Source organism: Balaenoptera physalus (assembly GCF_965194825.1).
Source record: "Balaenoptera physalus genome assembly, chromosome: 3".
Classification (NCBI taxonomy): Eukaryota; Metazoa; Chordata; class Mammalia; order Artiodactyla; family Balaenopteridae; genus Balaenoptera; species Balaenoptera physalus.
In genome coordinates, this window is record NC_138890.1 from 4,211,580 (window position 1) to 4,231,371 (window position 19,792).

General features: G+C 51.8%; 1 protein-coding gene across 1 annotated transcript; it reads right to left on the reverse strand.

The window, feature by feature from the left end:
- Positions 1–295: 295 nt before the first annotated feature.
- Positions 296–1,932, reverse strand: ZNRF4 (zinc and ring finger 4; the record flags this gene model as incomplete). The annotated part of the gene is made up of 2 exons (XM_082453996.1): positions 296–1,508; positions 1,769–1,932. 2 exons carry the CDS (start codon positions 1,930–1,932, stop codon positions 296–298), a joined length of 1,377 nt encoding a protein of 458 aa, XP_082310122.1.
- Between the last annotated feature and the right edge of the window lie 17,860 nt (positions 1,933–19,792).

Here is a 19,792-nt window from a genome sequence, read left to right on the forward strand (position 1 = left end):
AGTACTGGAACGGAGGCACAGGGGCCCTGTCGCAGGGCCACCAAGGACATGTTGCACACAGCAGCCCTGAGAATACTGCCCCCCCGCCCCCATGTACCCTCACTCGCCCACAGATGCCAGCAGCCAGCCTTAGGCTCAGCTTGCCACACGCGTGGCATGAGGGGCCGGTCCGCCCCACAGCAGCCAGGGCAAGAATCTGCTTTCAAACCCACTTTATTATCTAGCCTCCAGACCAGAAACACTCCTCACTTCTACCCTCCCCGCCCCAATCTCCACCAGCCAGGGGCGGCGGGCCTCAGAGGGGCTCTGGGGGTCCCTCCAAGGATGTGTTGGCCTCAGCTGCCCCCACGGAGGTGGCACTCCAGCGGCGGGGGACGCTGGCTCGGGGCAGCAGCTCCAGCCTCCGGGAGCGCAGCCGGGTCTGGATGGCCCAGATCGGGGGGTGGTGGCCAGGCAGCGAGGGGTCCTCCTCGTCCCCATAGCTGCCGACGGTGGAGTCAGAGCCGTCCTCCGTGCGAGCCACCGACTGCTTGCATACAGGGCAGGAGCGCTGGGCGGCCTGGGAGAACCAGGGGTCGATGCACTTGCAGTGGTAGATATGGGAGCAGGGCAGGATCTTGAGCTGGTCGCCTTCCTCGTATTCATCCAGGCAGATGGCACACAGGTCGTTAAGCCTCGTGAAAGTCCTCACCTGGGCCCTCCGGCTGGCCCGCGCCTTGACCACTGGCCCGCGGGCCCACCAGGCCCACAGCCAGTTCCACAGACACCGCAGGACGAAGAAGGCACTCGTGAGCAGGGCCAGGGTGCAGCCCAGCGCCCAGGAGATGGCCAGCATGGGGTGGCAGTCCAGGTCCGGGCGGGGCGGGTGGTCGGGCAGCAGGAGGACGTGGGCCAATTTGTCGCAGCGCACGATGACCCGCAGGTCCTGGGAGGTGGCCTCGCCCACGAACACTGAGGGGATGGTGATCTGGCGCCGCAGGTCCTCGTAGACGTGGACCATGAGCACCAGGTCGTCAGAGCGCACGTTGTACACAATGGCCGCCTGGAAGCCGGCCCGCTGGGCGTGCAGCACCTTGAGGTCAAACGTGCAATTGTACCGGCGGATCAGCACGATGGCACCCAGGGAGCCGTTGCCCGGCCGCGGGCCCTCGATGGGATGGCACGCGTTGGCCGGTCTGGCCTCCATCAGGTAGCCCCGCACGCCTTCGGGGGCTAGGGGCACCCCGAACAGGGCCGGCAGGTCCGCAAAATCCACAGTGCTTGAGTTACCATCCAGCACGGCTCGCACCACCGCCTGTGTGGGCACCAGCAGCCCCAGAAGGGTCAGTGAGACCCTGACTGCCCGCAGGGCCAGGACTGGCCAGGGCTGCCCCATGGCCAGCCCCTCCTTCTCTGGCTGCGGTGTGGAGCTACGTCCCCCTGGGGACCACAGACAGGAGGCCTCCAGGCATCTCCAGGACCTCCCAGGGGGCCCGTGGCCGGGGTGTGAATGGACCTTGAACGGGTGGCTCAGAGGCAGTTAGACAGAGCGGCTGGGACCTGCGTGGCCCTAGACAGAAACAGCTCCTGGTGGCAGCCCAGCGTGCATTGTGTCTTTGAAGGCTGGTCCCAGGAGGAGCTGACCTACCCAGGCAGCCTTCCTAGCAGATGACACTGAGACCAGGAGCCCCCAGAGTTCTAGATGCTCCCGGCCTCTGTGACATCGCCCTGTTACATCCTGGTCCCTCACCCACACCCCCCACCGAGACAGAATTCCTGGGGCTCTGACCTGGGGGGCTGGGCAACCTTCGCAAAAACTTCTGGAAGGCTCAGAGCATCCCCAGCTCCTGGACCTCGTAAGGCCCGGAGGTGCCACAGAGTGGGCTGGCAGCTGCCCCACCACCACCCCGTGGCTTGGATCCAGCCCTCACACTCGCATTCTGCCAACGTCATCTCCCCAAGCCTCCTAGGGACCCACTGAGGAAGGCGCTAATTTTTCCCCCCTTTCAAGATTTCCAGGGGGGACTCAGACTTGTTCAGGGCACCCTCTGCCCATGAGGTCTTAGAGCCCAAATCCCAGATATCCTCCCTCTCTTCCCCTCACTCACTCTGCTCCAGACACATGGGTCTCCTTGCTGTTCCTCCAACACACCAGGCCCGGTCCTGCCTCAGGGCCTTTGCACAGGCTGTTCCCTCAGCCTGGAATGCCCTTTCTCCCTGTGATCAGCTCTTTCTCACCCTTCAGGTTCTCAGTTCATATGTCCTCAGAGTCTAACTGACTTGATATGGGGGGAGGGAGAAGTGCCAAGGTCAGGGCTGGGCTGGCAGGAGAGGGTGGTCCAAGTCCTCACCACCTGGTAGACTACCTGCACTGGCTTTATTCTCTCAGGTCAGAGCTTCCTTTCTAGCCGGGTCTCCAGCTGTCCCTCATTCCTCAGCCAGAGCCCTGGCCATCAGCCTCATGATCCCCCAACTCCTCATCCCCAGATCTCCCACCGTGAGTCTGCCACCTGGCTGGGCAGCCTACTCAAGCCCTGATTCCTTGCTCTGTCATTGACAAGCTGTGTGATGCCAGATAAGTCACTTAAGCTCTCTGGGCCCCAGCTTCCAGATCTGTAAAATGGGTGTAATGATGAGGAACCCGTCTTGTAGGGCTGGTGGTATGAGAATTAAATGAGAGAATGACTGATTGGCATTCAGCATAGGGTCTGAATTTTTTCATTCTCCCATGACAGACCTGCCTCCAGTTCACAACTCTTTCAGTTCATCACCACATGCCAGCCAAGGATATTTCTAAAATCTCAATCCTCTGGTCTCTCCCATGGCTCCCCATTGCCCTCCAGATAAAGTCCATGTTCCTTTCTGTGTCCTACAAGCTCTCCCATGGTCAAGCCCCTGCCAATCTCCAAAGCCTCAATGCTTCTCTTTCTTTTTTAAAAATTATTTGTTTATTTATTTATTTATTTTTGGCTGCGTTGGGTCTTTGTTGCTGCACGCGGGCTTTCTCTAGTTGCAGCGAGCGGAGGCTACTCTTTGTTGCGGTACATCGGCTTCTCATTGCAGTGGCTTCTCTTGTTGCAGAGCATGGGCTCTAGGTGCATGGGCTTCAGTAGTTGTGGCTTGCAGGCTTTGTTGCTCCTCAGCATGTGGGATCTTCCCAGACCAGGGCTTGAACCCATGTCCCCTGCATTGGCAGGCAGATTCCTAACCACTGCACCACCAGGGAAGTCCCCTCAATGCTTTTCAATGCTCTAAATGCATCATGATTTGCTGACCTCTAGAACTTTGCAAATGCTGTTCCCTCTGCCAGGAACAGAATTCTCTCTCCTCAACCATACTTTGCCAGGCTGGCTACTTATTCTTTAGGTTTTCTCAGTTGGTCTAATACCTCCCAGAGCAGCCCTCAGCCAATGATAGAGAAGAGACACAGGAGTGAAACAGGCAGAAGGCCATGTGACAACAGAGGCAGAGATTGGAGAGATGTGTCTACTAGCCAAGGGATGCCAAGTGTGGCCAGCAACCACCAGGACCTGGGAGTGAGGCACGGAACAGAGTCTCCCTCTGAGCCTGCAAGAAGGAATCAACCGGGCTGATACCTTGATTTTGGACTTCCAGCCTCCAGAACTGTGAGGGAATAAATTTCTGTTGTTTTGAACCCCCTGGTTATGGCAGCTGTAGAAGTGAATGCACAATGGAATCCTTGTCCTAGGGTCTGCATCTGGGTGAGTCCAAAAAAACACGAGGTGTCACCGCACTGAGACTGGAGGGTAAGGATGAAGTTGGTGTAAGGGGGCAGAGAACAGCATGTTGGGGATGCAAATGGCATGTGCAAAGGTCCTGAGGTGAGCGAGAGATAGAGATAGAGAGAGAGAGAGAGCTGAATGGTTGGATATGACAAGCCATTCAGAGTGGCTAAAAAGAGGGTCTTATTCAAGGATAGGAGAGAGATGGGGGAAGGAAGGGCAGGACCAGATCCAAACCTTGAATGTCGATGGCCTTGGGGTTTACACAGAGAATGATGAGGAGCTATAGAAAGTTTAGAGTAGAGGCAGGACATGACTGGATTCTGTTTCCCATTTCCGCTCTATATATTTCTGCACTGTTTGCATCTTTTACGATGGGAATAAGTTCACTTATTCCTCCTGAAATAAAAAAGAGGTTTGTGTTTCTGAAAGAACCCTCTGGTTGTTGCATGGAGGGTGGTTTGGAGAGAGAGAGAAAGAGGTGGAGAAGCCACGGAGGCAGCTGTAGCATCAGGGGAGGGACTGGGGAATGGGACAGAGAGACTAAGAGGGGACTATATCCCTGAATGAGTGAGTGGGTGTGAAGGACAAAAGGGGAGGTGATCATGAATGTCTCCCCCCTGGGGCTTACTTCAAAAAAGTCTTGTTTGGTGCTACCGTCTTTAATGTCTTTCTGGCAATTGCTAATTTCCCGAAGAGACAGGTCCTTGGCCCCGTTGGCATTTTAAAACATCATTTTGTTTTCTGTGTCTTTGTTTCTTGTGAGTCCCATCCCTTCGTGGCAAGATATATGGGTTTTTCGTTTATGACTCTCACAAAATTTTCTTTTTAAAGAAAGATAACATGTAGATCCTCAGGGAGTATTTGGTGAATAAAGGGACAGGTGCATGATAGTAGGGGAGAAGGTCAGGAAAGAGCTCTCCAAAGATGGACAGTTGATAAGTAGGGTGTATTAGTTTCCTAGGGCTGCTGTAACAAAGTACCATAAACTGGGTGGCTGAGAACAGATGTATTATCTTGTGCTTCTAGAGGTCAGAAGTTCAAGATCAAGGTGTTGGCAGGGTGGCACTCCTTTTTTTTTTTTTTCCTTTTTAAAATATTTATTTATTTATTTATTTGGCTGCACCAGGTCTTAGTTGCGGCATGCAGGATCTAGTTCCCTGACCAGGGATCGAACCCAGGCTCCCTGCACTGGAAGCATGGACTCTTAACCACTGGACCAGCAGGGAAGTCCCAGGTGGCACTCCTTCTGAAGTCTCTTCTGGTGTGCCAGGGAATTAACCCCCTGCAGAGCAGCCCAGAAACAATGAAAAATGGAGGCGAGCGGACAAATGCCCCATCTCTCGCTCCTCACATGAGATAACTCTGGGGTGCACATCCCTCACCATCATCCTAGAGGCCCCCAGTGAGACTGGGTTCCAACTGTCTCCATGGTAACTTGCTCTTGACAATGCTTTCTTCATGGGCTGCCTTCCTTTTCCTGTCTCCCTCCTGCCACTCCCCTCCCAGTGTTCTCTGAGATCACTTCCAAAATAAATAACTGGCATTCAAATCCTTGTTTTAGGGTCTGCTCCTAGGCAAACCCAACCTAAGATGCTGCCTGAGAAGAGAAGAATGCACAAGGGAGCAGAACAAAGAGACCAGGAGAGACCCAGGTCCTAAAAGCATCGTTTGAGCACCTCAGTCCATCTGAGCCTGAAGGCCATGCAAACGTGTACCCCCGTTACATGAGCCAGTTATATCCCTCTTTTTGCCTGAGCGACGGTGTCTATCCCCACACAACAAACCTCACAGGGGAGTGGTGAGTCTTCCAGAACCTCATAGGAGAAGACACTGGGATCAACTGTAAGTCTGATTTTCTTTTTCTGCTTCATGCTGTCTCCTTCCCCAAATATTTCTAGCGAGAACCTACTTTGATGACGCTGGAGGGGACATACCATAGACGACTGGTTCCTCTGACTGTTAGTTATAAAGCACATATCAGATGGGGTGATGAGATGTGCCAGGGTTCACTCTGATTTCTCCAGAAGTCAAAGTCACATCTTCTTCCTTCCTTGGTGCATCTCCTGTAGATTGGATGCTAAACTTGCACATACGTGGGCGGGCATGCAGGACACATACCCGTCCAGCAGGACCAGCAGGATTGCGATTCAGGAGACCCGTGTGGCCCCAGGGGGCTGGGGCTTGAGCTGGAGCGGGGGTGGATTTGGAGGTCGGCCAGCGGTCCTTGATAAATTGCCAGTGAGTCATCCACAGGAAGGCTGCCCTGAGCCCCTCTGTCTCTCTGTTTCTCCTCTCTATGTATCTCTATTTCTGTCTCTCTCTCTGAATCTCTGACTCTGTTTCTCTCTCCCTCCTTCTCTATCTTTGTGTCTCAGTCAGAGTCGCTTTTTGTCTTTGCCTCTTTTGTTTCTGCCTCTGTCTCTGTCCCCCTCTCTCTAACTTTCTCTCTGTCTCAGTCTTTCTATGTCTCTGTGTCAATATCTCTGTTTGTTACTCTCTGACTCTGCTGTTAAGTCCTTGTCCTGAGATTTCTGTCTCTGTCTCTGTCTGTCCCTGTGTCTCTATGTAAGTTTTTCTTGGTCTCTGTCACCTTGTCCCTGTGTCTCTCTTTTCTTGTCTCTCATGCTACTTTCTGTGTGTGTGTCTGTCTCTCTGTGCCTTCCTCTGCCTGCCTCTCTCTCATCCCCCACTCCTCAGTCCCACACCTGACCCACAGCAGATAACCCACAGTGGGTTTTGTCAGCTTGAAAGCAAAGGCACATCTCTGTGACGTGGTGAGAGAGGGGAGCTGGGTTTAAGGCCCCGCACAGCCCTCACTCACTGGCTGAGTCAGACCCTCCCAGTCTCAGCATCACACCTCCCCATCTGTAAAATGAAGGGGGTCAGTGCAGAGCCAACAGTCTCTGAACACAATTGCCAATGGACCTTCCCATTGTCTTTTGAGCTTGGGGTTGTGCTTTTTCCTACTTTTCCCAGGAGGAAGCTGGCGTGCAGAGGGGGGACCATCCTCCCCAAGTGCCACAGCTAAGAGGAGGAGGGACCATCTTCCACGCCCCAGGCTCCCCAAACCTCTTGCCCTTGCTGGGCCAGGCATCCAGCTGCCCATCACAGACTTGCTGTCTGAGGTCAGATGGCTTCATGTCTCTTCCCACCTTTCCTCTCCGAGGTCCCAGTTTTTACGATGGAATAATTAAATTTGTGAAGACAGAAAACATTGCTGAGGAGAGGGATCTGTCTGCACAGGACGATGTGCCAGGTGATGGGTACACAGTAGTGACCAAGACAAAACTCCTGAATTTACGGAGATTATATTCTAGTTGAGAGGAGGGGAGATAGCCAGGATACAAATTAACTGAATGAATAAACCATCAACCATCAAAAGAAATAATTTCAAGGTGGGACGTGCTATGAAGGAAATCAAGCAGCATTAGTTGGGGCACTCAGGGAAGGGGTCCCCAAGGTGGGGACATTTGAATGGAAGCCCGAAGTGAGGGAAGGCCTTCGCTTCTAGAATATTCTTGGGGTGCCACCAAATCATACTTCATGAGCACCTGGGATTTGTTGATTGGTGTCCTTTCAAGTCAAATATTTGCTTATGCACCTGCTGTGTGTGTGCGCCAGGCACTGGGGACACAGGAGTGACCGGGACAGACCCAGCCCCCACCCTCTAGGAGGCTCTGTCCAGCAGAGGAAGAAAAGGTTCAAACAAATGAATGAGAAAGTTTCACAAGACAATGTGGAGATAAGATAAAGGGTCTAAATATCCAATCAATGGAAGAATGCTAGAATGTGTGGGTGAAAGTTTAAGGAGAAACAGGCTGGTTACATATTGTCAAAGTAACTCTCCCACGATATTTACAGATTTGAAAGGTAAGAAGGTAACTTTCCAGGGAGGAAATGTGGTGTTGTCCTAACCACGTGATCAAGGTTAACATCACTGGTGATGAGATAGAGCAACTTCCTGAGTCTCTTGACATCCTACACCAAGAAGGATGCAACATCACTCTCATGGGATTCTGGGCAAAAACGCACGACCCCAGTCCAACCGTGAGCAGACATTGGACAGATCCGAACTGAGGGACCTTCTGCAAAACCCCTGGCCAGTGCTCTTCATAAATGTCAAGGTCATGGAAGACACGGAAAGACTGAGGAACTGTTCCAGAGTGAAGGACGCCAGGGTGATATGACGATGAGAGTCACTGAGTGATCCTGGGTGGGATCCTGGACACTCATGGTAAAACTTCAATGAGGTCTGTAAGTTCGTTAGTAATACTGTCCCCGTATTACTTTGCTGGTTTTCATCATCTTACCGGGTTATATACGATGTTAACATTAGGGGAGGCTGGGTGGAGGGTATGCAGGAATGCCACTTATATTTCTGCTGCTCTTCTGTAAATCTAAAATTATTCTGAAACAAAACATTTTTTAAATAAACAACCAAAGAGGCTTAAGGCACTAAAATGAAGGACGATGGGGAGGAAGAGGAAGAGGGGGAGAAAGACGGAGAGGAAGCGGGGGTAGGAGCAGAGCCTGGCCTATCTAGGCTCCCCGCAAGCAGCCCTGAGACAGGTTTCGGGTGCAAGCAGTTTATGTGGGAGGTGATCCCAGGAAGCCCCAGGAGGGAGTGAGGGAGTGTGAGAGGGATGGGAAGAAGCCCATCCAGGGTGCATTCGTGAGTAGGTGACTGTGGTGGGCAGATGGGGCTCAGCCCCACTGGGGACCTCTGCAGAGCATGAACTTCAGAGTCGCCTGGCTCTGGGAACGAGGGAGCTGGGGTATTTACACTCCTGCTCCTGCCGGCCATTGGTCGGGGGCTGCTGGAGGGAATGGCACGAACTCTGAGATACTTCTCACCTGCCGTGGGTGTGAGCAGAGCAGGCTTAGGCAGAGAGTCAGAGCTGGGATGGCTGCCAGCAGTGCAGGGAAGTGGTGAGGGCCCAGGGGATCCGGACAGGCCAACAGCATTAGCTGAAGAGACTTTACAGCTGCACTGACCAATATGGCAGCCACCAGCTACCTGGGCTTATTTCAGTTCATTAAAATGAAATAAAATTAAACGTTCAGTTCCTCACTCACACGTGCCACCTGTGCTCCACAGGCGCTCCATAGCCACTTGTGGGTGACTGTGTTTGGTGGCACAGGTCTAGAACATTCCATCAGTCACAGAAAGTTCTACTGGACAGCACTGCATTGGAGGATTTTAAGCGAGAGAGTGGCATAATCCAATTGAGGCTCTAGGAAAATCCCTCTGGCTGCTGAAGGAAAACAGTCAGTTGGGGGTAAGGGTGGAAGCCAGCAGCCCAGGAAGGAGGCAGGGGCAAGCATGCAAGCTGGAGGTGACGGAGGCTCGGACTGGTGCAGTAGCAGTAGGGGAAGTAGCTGTTTGGAAATGGCATCACCAGTGAGTCCTGACCATTTGGACCTAAGAGGTGAAGGGAGAGGAAGAAGAGGAGCTGAGATCTGGACTCTGCTGTGAGCAGCAGGGGGCGGTGGGAGGCCTGTCCCTCAGATGGGGACCCAGGAGGGAAAGCCAATTCAGGTGCAAATGCTGAGCTTTGTCTGGGCCCCCCAGGGCCTGAAGGGTCAGGGAGAAGTCCAGGGGGACATCCAGTTGGCAGTTGGACTCTAATGGTGGAGGCCTGGGTAAACACAGGAATCTGGACCCTCGGGCCATTCTGGCCACAGGCCCAGCTGGCAACCACTGGGCCATGATCTAACTTGGCAGGCGGAAGCCAAGCCCCGTCCCCAGGCTCAAAGGCACAGCTTGCCTAAATGCTAACAAGTTTTGCCTCCAAATGGTGGCAGGGTATGCGTGTGTGTATGTGTGTGTTTAATTCTGGAATGAATTTAATTCTAATTCCGCCGACTTTGGGGATGGGAAACAGCTGTCTTAATGAGTTAAACAGTGGGTTTAAAATAGCAAGCATCTGTTTGCAGTCTGAGCTAGCACCTGCTGAAGCTGCTCGGAGGCTCTGGGGCTCACGGTTTGGGGGTCCTCTGGGGATGGTGCAGGACATGGGGTTAGCAGGTCCAAGAAGCAGGTTCAAAGCTGGCCCTGCCACCAGGCAAGTTACCTCCCCCTGGAACTTCTGCTGCTTCATCTGTAAAAACAGGGTCTGTTTACCCACCACACTGAGCCGTACTCTGTGCTAGAACCAGGTGCACAGCTGAGGATGGCTCAGGCTGGTCCTGCGGGGGCGACAGACCATGAGCACCTACCCCCAGAGCTCACATGCCTCCTGGCTGTGAGGCCTGAATCTCTCCGTGTCTCAGTTTCCTTATCTGTAAATGGAGATACTAACATTACCCAACGCACAGAGTTGTTTGAAAGTTTAGATGAGGGACTTCCCTGGTGGTGCAGTGGTTAAGAATCCGTCTGCCAGTGCAGGGGACACAAGTTCGAGCCCTGGTCCGGGAAGATCCCACGTGCCGCGGAGCAACTAAGACTGTGCGCCACAACTACTGAGCCTGCGCTCTAGAGCCCACGAGCCACAACTACTGAGCATGCGTGCTGCAACTACTGAAGCCTGCACGCCTGGAGCCTGTGCTCTGCAACGAGAGAAGCCACCGCAACGAGAAGCCCGCACATCACAGAGAAGAGTAGACCCCCGCTCGCCGCAGCTAGAGAAACCCTGTGCACAGCAACAAAGACCCAACACAGCCATAAATAAATAAATAAATAAATAAATTTTTAAAAAAAGTTTAGATGAGTTAAGACACGTGAAGTCCATGCTTAGAACCAGGTCGGGCAGACAGTGAGCGCTATGTAAATGTGTAATGAGTTTTTTAAGTAAATAAATGTATCATAGAATTCCAGAGAGGAATAAGAGCTAGGGAGAGGAAATCACAGGGTGATGGATGCCACAGAGGGGACTGGGTGGAGCTGATTTAGACAGGGAAGTCAGGGAGGGCTTCCCTGAGGAGGTGACTTTTGAGCTGAGACCTGAAGGCTTCCCACGTGTAAGTCAGGAATGGAGCGTTCCAGGCAGAGGGAATGGCAGGTGCAAAGGCCCTGTGGCAGGACCATGTTTGGGTATTCTGCAAATAGCAAGGAGGCTGGCATGGGTGGAAGAGGAATAGGGCTAGAATTTGAACAAACCTGTAGGTTGCATTATGGAATTTAAGCTTTATCCTAAAGGCACTGGGGAGCCACTGTGGGTTTCAGCTCAGGAAAGAGTGAGATCTGATTTGCAGCCAGATTTACGGCTCTCATCTTGGTTTCTGCTTGCATTTTTTAAGCACCTACTGGACACCTGGCCCTCATGCAGAATCAGAGTTGCTCATGGCCAAGTTGGGAAAGAGAAACATGTTGAAATGCCACACGCTTCTATCCCAGCTCGGCAGAGTGTAGCCCACGGGTGACGTTCTGGGCACAGACAGCCTTGGGTTCGAGTCCCAGCTCTGCCACTTCTCAGCCACATGGGCTGTCCTCAGTCTCTCCTTCTTGTGACTGAGTTGTCTTCTGGATGGAACAAGAAGATCCACGCCCAGCGCTTCGCATGTGCTGTCATCACATTTCCAAAGCTTAAACTAACTTCTTAAAAAGCGAAACGCACACCTACCATATGACCCAGCAATTCCACTCTTAGGGATCTGCTCAAGAAAAAGAGATCACACATCCATACAAAGACATGTACCTGCAAGTCCAGAGCAGCCCCAAACTGGAAACCACCACACTGTCCATCAACAGGTAAATGGATAAGCAAACCGTGGTCCATACGAAGCATGGAACATTCCTCAGCTGTGGGGAGGAACGAAGCACTGGGACAAACGACACGGAAGCCAGATGGAAGAACGCACACCACGTGATACCCAGAAAATGCAAACTAATGTATAGTGACTGAAAGCAGATCAGCGGTTGCCTGAAAAGGATGGGGGGGTGGTGAGGGGGAGTAGGGAGGAGTTACAAAGGGACCCAAGGGACATGGGGGGGGGTGATGTGCCTGCACGAAACACATCCAACTCACACTTCAAACATTTGCATTTTACTGTATGCAAACTATACCTCAATAAAGCTATAAAAACAAATGAATGAAATAACCACCCGCCCAAAAAAAGCCAAGCACTTAGCCCAGTGCCCAGGGTGCAGGAGGTACCAGCTGGGTTGGAAAGTTCGTGGGTGACCATAATGGGGGAGGGGGACAGGCATGGGGTTGGGGGAATTTAGGAAATCTTCCTGAGACTGCAGTCCGGGGCCACAAGCTTGCAAGATACACAAGATACACCTCCTCTTCACCCTTGCCCTCCACACGCCTCCATCCGGGGAAAGGAGCCTCGCCAGCCCGCACTTCACCCAGGCCCGGAAAAGTAATTTCTTAACGTTCTGCTCTCCGCCAACAAGACACAAGATTAATTACGGCCATAAACACATTGGGCGCCGCCTAAATATTTCATAGGTCTGTGCGTGCGCGCGCACACACACGCAGCTCTCTCGTTTTTTTTATATTTTGTTTTTAAAGGAGGCTGCAGGTGGACACATGGAGAGATTCCGCCCCCCTCCCCTCCCATCCCTTCGCTTTCCTTCCCCTCCTGTTCTCTCTTGTCTTTTCTTCATTACTTCCTCTGCCAGAAGGGTCTCAAGGAGATGGGGAGCTTTCGCCCTGGGTTCAATGGAGGAATGAGTTTCCCTGGCTGCCTCTTTGCAAGGTGGCAGATGTGCCAAGAGGATGTAGGGGGTGGCAGGGGGTCTGGGCATGACCTTACTCTCAGGCGAAAAACTGGAGGCCCCTATGTCATTATGGAAAGTGGCCAAGAGCCCCCTCCCCCTTCCCAAGGATCAACACTCGTTTATTCATTTGACAGATGTTTCCTGGGGCTTTGGGGTATGGCGGTTTAGAACACAGACTTGGGATCAGATGACCCGGTCCAATTCAGCCTCGACAATTTCTTGGCTGTGTGACCTTTGGTGACTGCCTTTACCTATCTGAGCCTCGGTTTCCCTGTTTGCAAGATGGGGATAATAATTGTACCCTATATCACAGGGCTGCTTCAAAGCTTAAATTAGACCTAAAATACTTATAATGTTCTCAGTGTGAGGCCAGGTATACAGTAGGTGCTCAATAAGGTTAGCTATCATAGGAGGGTATATTACTGTTTGTTGAGCTCTGGGCCCTGTCCTGGGAGCTGGGAATGGAGCAGCAAAGGAGACCAATGGTTACCACCCCCCATGTTCAGACCTTATTTCTTCTTTTTTTAGCCCTGCACTTTACATATGGAGACTCAAAGCCATGAAAGGATTTGGTCAGAGACTCAGTGTAGGATATGGCTGAAGGAACTCAGAGATGTCTCAATAATCTCAAGGTCTCTTCTTTTTGCTGATGCAGAAATTGAGACCCAGAGAGGGACAGGGAAGTCTCCCATTCCTCCAACTCTGTGCCCAGCCCCAGGTCTCAAGAGGGAGCCCAGAAAATTTCCTGTCACGTCCCTGCCTGTCTTTGGTGCTGCAGTATTGGGAGCCGCCTGCCAGCAATTTACCAAATATGACAGTGTCTTGGCCCCAGTGGTCCAGCCTGAGCCAGTGGCATCTGCAGGGCTGTCACCTCCCACGCCGGGTCTGAGTGATGGAATGAGAGAGAGAAACTCAGGCTCTTAACCGTGTGCCAGAGCCCAGCTGGCCAAGAACTTCTGCAGAATTGGGGGATGGCCAGAGACTCTCAACAACCCTATGGAAGGACGGATCATAACCCCATTAGACAGATATGGAAACTGAGGCTCCAGGATGGAAAGTAAGTCAACCTGTGTTACACAGAAGGTACTCATCTGAGTCTCTCCTATTACTGACCCTGGGTTTCAGGTTGCAGACAAGCAGTGGCCAAGACAGACCCAGGCCCAGCCCTCTCAGGGCTCAAGTCCAGAGGGGAGGATGGGCAATGAGCAATAAATACTATAAATAATTGTATGGTGTGTTGGATAATCAATGCTGTGGGGAAAACAACAAAGCAGGGAGAAGGTATAGTATGTCAGAGACGGAGGAGGGTGAAATGATAAGAGGGGCTCACTGAGGAGATGACATCTGAGCAGACACCTGAGGGAGGTGAGGGAGGGAGCCATTGGGGGGGATCTGAGCAACAGTATTCCAGGCCGAGGGCACAGCCCGTGCAAAGGCCCTAGGGCAGGACTGTGCCCGGCGTGTTGGAGGAACAGCAAAGAGGCCCTTGTGGCTGCAGCACAGTGAGTGAGGGGGAGAGAGGGAGGAGAGGAGGGCAGGGAGGGGACGAGGCAGGTCGTGCAGGGCCTTGTGGGCTGAGGGGAGGACTTCGGCTTTTACCCCCAGGGAGGTGGGAGCCCTGGAGGGCTGTGGGCAGAGAAGGGCCGGGGCCTGACTCAGGTGCTCACAGGTGCCCTCTGGCTGCTGTGGGGAGGACAGACCATGAGAGGTGAGGATGGGAACTGGAGGACCCACGCAGTTATAGTTATCAATAGTAAAAGGCCATGGGAAGAGAGGGGGGAGGTGAGATTTAGCCCAGGTGGTCTGGGAACGCATCTCTGCAGTGGTAAGCTTTGAGTTCTAACTGAGTGAGAAGATCTAGGTAAGGAAGGGCATTCCAGGCAGAGGCCACAGCCAGTGCAAAGGCCCTGAGGCAAGAACAAACTTGGCCTGTGTGAAGAGCATAACGGAGACTGAGTGAGATGGGGAGAGGGACATGGGAGGAGAACACAGATTCTGGACCAGGAAGAGCCCTGTGGGCCCCAGTGAGGTGTTTCTGTTTTATTCTAAGGCAATGAGGATCTGTGCCTTTGAGCAGGGAAGGGACACAATAGGATAGATGATGTGGGAGGCCGAATAATATGCCCCCAAAGATGTCCTCATCCTAATGCAACCTGTGACTATGGTTCCTTACATAGTGTGGTGGGATGAATAGTGTCCCCGCAAAATTCATGATCACCTGGAACCCCAGAATGTTACCGTATTTGGAAATCAGCTCCTTGCAGATGTAATTAGTTCAGGATCTGGAAATGAAATCATCCTGCATCTAGGGTGAGCCCCAAATCCAATGACGGGTACCCATATAAAAAGAAGAGAGGGGCTTCCCTGGTGGCGCAGTGGTTGAGAATCTGCCTGCCAGTGCAGGGGACACGGGTTCGAGCCATGGTCTGGGAGGATCCCACATACCGCGGAGCAACTGGGCCCATGAGCCACAACTACTGAGCCTGCGCGTCTGGAGCCTGTGCTCCGCAACTAGAGAGGCCGCGATAATGAGAGGCCCACGCACTGCGATGAAGAGTGGCCCCCGCTCGCCGCAACTAGAGAAAGCCCTTGCACAGAAACGAAGACCCAACACAGCCATAAATAAATTAATTAATTAATTCATTAAAAAAAAAAAGAGAGACTCAGCCATTAAAAAGAATGAAGTAATGCCATTTGCAACAACATGGATGGACCCAGAGATTATTATGCTAAGTGAAGTAAGTCAGACAGAGAAAGACGAATACCATATGATACTGCTTAAATGCAGAATCTTAAAAAAAAATACAAATGAACTTATTTACAAAACAGAAACAGACTCACAGACTTAGACAAGGAACTTATGGTTACCAGGGGGAGGGTGGGCGGGAGGGATAGACTGGGAGTTTGGGATTGACATGTACACACTGCTATATTTAAAACAGATAACCAACAAGGATCTACTGTATAGCACAGGGAACTCTGCTCAATATTCTGTAATAACCTAAATGGGAAAAGAATTAGAAAAAGAATAGATGCATGTATATGTATCATTGAATCACTTTGCTGTACACCTGAAACTAACACAACATTGCTAATCAACTATACTCCAATATAAAATAAAATTTTTTAAAAAGGAGAGCACAGAGACCCAGAGAGAACATGGTCACGTAAAGATGGAGAGAGAGATTGGCGGGGTGCTGCCACATGCCAAGGAACACCTGGGGCCACCAGGAGCAGGGGGCATTTATGTGTATTTAACCACAATAAAAATTATTTTTTAAATGTAAGAAGTAACACTATATTTGGGGGTACTGGGTTTTCTTTTGGGGTGATTAGAATGTCTTGGAACCAGAAGTGGTATAACACTGGGAATACACTAAATGCCACCAGGTTGGTTAATTTCATGTGATGTGAATTTCACCTAAATTTTAAAAAGTAATAATAAAACAAAACAAAATAAAATAAAACCCCTTGCCTTGGGTACCCCCCCATTGACATTCTGATGCAAATGCTTCCAGAACTTTCTCTGCCCACATGATTGTCCTGTGGCTTCCTCTTACAACTGTCCACGTGTCCCTAAGCAGTCCACACCTGCTCACATAGCTGACCTCATCCTCTGTCACAGCTGTGTAGTCTTCACTTATCCGAGGTGCAGGGGTCACCCACCCCGGTGGTGGGCTTCGGGCAGTTTCCGGTGGTCAGTCCTTCAATGCCAAAGTGATAGTGACTGGACATATCTCTCTGTCACCCTAGAACGGGGGCAGAGGCTGAGTTCGGTTTATTTTGAATTTCACTGGATGCTGCCGACACCTCCCAGCGTGTGTGGGAGGGTGTTTGTTCCTCATCTTTCTGCCCTCGAGCCAGGCTGGGTGGCCAGGGCTCTCTTCCTTGGCCTCCACGCCTCTACTCTGTCCCCCTCCAACCCATTCCCAAGGGATATATTTACACATAAAGGAGATCACAACCCACCCACCCCCACCCCCCCAAACATCCTCACAGGGCTCCATAAAACCCAGGCCTCCCCCTGGCCCACAAGGCCCTGTACGACCTGCCCCGTCCCCTCCCTGCCCTCCCCTCCTCCTTCTCTCCCTCTCGCTCACTCTGCTCCAGACACACGGGCCTCCTCTCTGTTCCTGCAACACACCAGGCCCGGGCCAGCCCCAGGGCCTTTGCATGGGCTGTGCCCTCTGCCTGGATCACTCCTCCCACTCGCCCCCTTCTCCAGGCAAACTCCTCATTCTGCAAATCACAGCTCCAGTGTCATTTCCTTATTCCAAACTCACTGAGGAGGGAGAGAGAGGTGAAGGGACTGAGAGACCGTGAGATTCTCAAGGGGAAAAGCCAGGCAGAGACCGGAGAGGAGGGGGTGGGGAGGTGGGCTTGGGGAGGGTTGGGGGGGGGTGATCTGGAGGCTGAAGAGGATGCTGGGGCTGCAGTACCAGTGGCTGGTCCCCATTGTGTGGAGCCCCCATGCCCCCCACCAAGCCACTGGCTCTTACACATCAACACTCGCCAGAAATGCAGGAAATATTTTCTCTCTGATGACACTTTTGGCAAAATATAAATCCTCCAGCTTTTTTCCATGCAAAAAACATGTCCATCAAAACCGTCCCTGCAGTGCCTGCTGGAGAGGGAGGCCACTGGATTTGGTCCGGGGATTGCGGAAAGGGCTCCGGGGAGAGGGAGATGTAACGGCCTTGTGTCTCTCTGCAGTCGGAGGGCGACACAAAAACAGTAAGAATAGTAATAAAATAGCCCCCCGTTTGCTGAGCGCTTGGTCAGGGCTGGAAGCTCCACTATCTATACTTGCTCTGTGCAACTCCACTATTATTATCTCCATTTTTCAGATGAGGAAGCTAAGCCCAGAGAGGGGAATACACCTCCCCAAAGTCACACAGCAGAGCCAGGCTTTGAACCCACAGGCCACTCAACTTCCCAGGGATGCCTAGAAGAGCCCCTTCTCAGAAGGGAAAGTGGAGGAAAGGCAACGGAGACCAAAGGATCGGCATATGCAAGGGCTTCAAAGCAGGTTCCATTCAACAGTTCTAGCTGTGGCCAGCAGCCCTTAGCTAAGTCAGTCTGTGACTGTGTGGAGCCTAGGTGCATAAGCTGGGTCCCCAGCCAGATCCCCAGCCACAGTGGTGATGAGGACGGGGTGTTCCTGGTGTCTTCCAGCTGGCAGGTCACATCTTCCTTGACTGCCTACATCACCTTTGTCACATCCTGGTCCCCACAAACCCCTAAGCCAGGGGTGAGTGTGAGAGCAGCAGCTGTGCGACCTTAAGCAAGTTGCTTAACCTCTATGTGCCAGTTTCCCTGCTGGTTAAAATAGACATAAAAAATAATCCCTAACTTCCAATTAAAACCGTTAATGTCCCCAAAACCCTTGACCGACAGTAGGTGCTTATAAATGTGGAATATATTTAGGTAAGTGGTTCCTGACCAAGGACTGGGTAAGCCAGGGGGCATCTTCTTTCCTCCCCAGCCACCCAACCCAGGGAAAGGTACAACCTCTAGAAAGGCAGCAGGAAGTTGGCTCTGGTGTCCTGGAGCCCCAGCTGCCGCCTGTTCCCGTGGTGAGGGATTGACTTTTCTAGAACGTTGCCCCTCCTCCCAGTTTCCATCCGGAGCCAGCACTGCTGAATAAATTCTGCTTTATGGCTGTTATTGACGGGGAGCGGGGAGAGCAGCCCTAGCAAGGCCCAATTAATTTTCCTGTCTGGCATCTGTGCACCGGGCGAATTTCTGAGCTCCTGGAGGGAGGGGGGCAGAGCCAGCTGGGGACAGGCCAGGCTGAGGACAAGGTCATGGGCAGGCCAGGGCATTCTAGACCCCCATCCTAGGAGCACTGTTCAGAGAGTTCCAGATTCTGAGCCCCAGGCTCTTGTCTGGAAGGTAGGATAGGAGCTATCTCTAAATTCTGAGTAAACTCTGCAATTTTTAATTAGGATGAAAATGAGGGTTTCACCCAGGAGACCCTTGAGCAAAAACCCAAAGGAGGTGAGAGGGAGCCATGTAGGTTTCTGAAGGAACAGCTTGCCAGCAGAGAGAACAGCCCGTGCAAAGGTCCTGGGGCAGGACCATGCCTGGTGTGTTGGAGGAACAGTGAAGAGCCCGTGTGTCTGGAGCAGAGTGAGCGAGGGGGAGAGAGGGAGGAGGGGAGGGCAGGCAGGGGACGGGGCAGGTCGTGCAGGGCCTTGTGGGCTGCAGGGGAGGACTTGAGGTTTTATCCCGAGGGAGGTGGGAGCCCTGGAGGACTGTGGGCAGAGGAGGGCCGGGGCCTGACTCAGGTGCTCACGGGCGCCCTCTGGCTCTCTGCGGAGAACAGTTGGGGATCCACAGTGAAAAACAAAGCCCACTTATTAAATTCTCCCTGTCCTGGGCCCCAAGCTGTGAGCACGAGGCCTCCTTGCTCTTTAAAAGGAAAATTAGTGCATGTGAGGAGGCATTAAAAGCAAGTTCTCAATGAACTTCCTGTGAAGATAGAAATGGTCTGTATCTGTCCTGTCCGATATGGGAGCCACCAGCGCCATGTGGTTTCTGTGTCCAGTGCAACTGTGGGACTGCATTTTAAATTTATTTAATTATTTTATTTTAAAAATTGTGGTAAAATACACATAACTTAAAATTTACCATTTTAGCCGTTTTTAAGTGCACAGCTTCAGTGGCATTAAGTACATTTATATCGTCATGTGACCACCCCCACTGTCCATCTCCAGAACTTTCTCATCTTCCCAAACTGAAACTCTGTCCCCATTAACTGACTTCCCATCCCCTCCCCCAGCCCCTGGTCCCCACCATCTACTTCCTCTCTCTATGGATGTGACTCCTCTAGGGACCTCCTGTGAGTGGAATCAGACAGTATTTGTCCTTTAGTCACTAGCTTATTTCTCTAAGCATCATGTTCTCAAGGTTCATCCACTTTGTAGCAGGTGTCAGAACGTCCTTTCTTTTTAAGGTAGAATAATACTCCAGTGTATGGATGGACCACATTTTGTTTATCCATTTATCTGTTGATGGACACTGGGGCTGCATCCTCCTCTCAGCTATTGTGAATAGCGCTGCTATCAAGATGGATGTACAGATATCTCTTTGAGATCCTGCTTTCAATCGAATTTTATTTTATTTTGATTAATTTAAATTTAAATAGCCACAGGTAACTAGTGGCTACTGTATGGGACAGTGTGGTGCTAAAAAGATTCCAAAAGACTTTGAGACAATGAATTTTCTCTTTATTCAGTGTCATTTAATGCCCTGTCTGAGCCAACAAATGACATCTTATAAGTCACCCCCACTTATTAGCATCCCACACTATAACCTCTTGTCCAGAGTGGGACACAGCCCAACAGCTTTGGAACTAACAGAAGAGCCCATACCCAGTATGAGGTAGCCTAGGCCC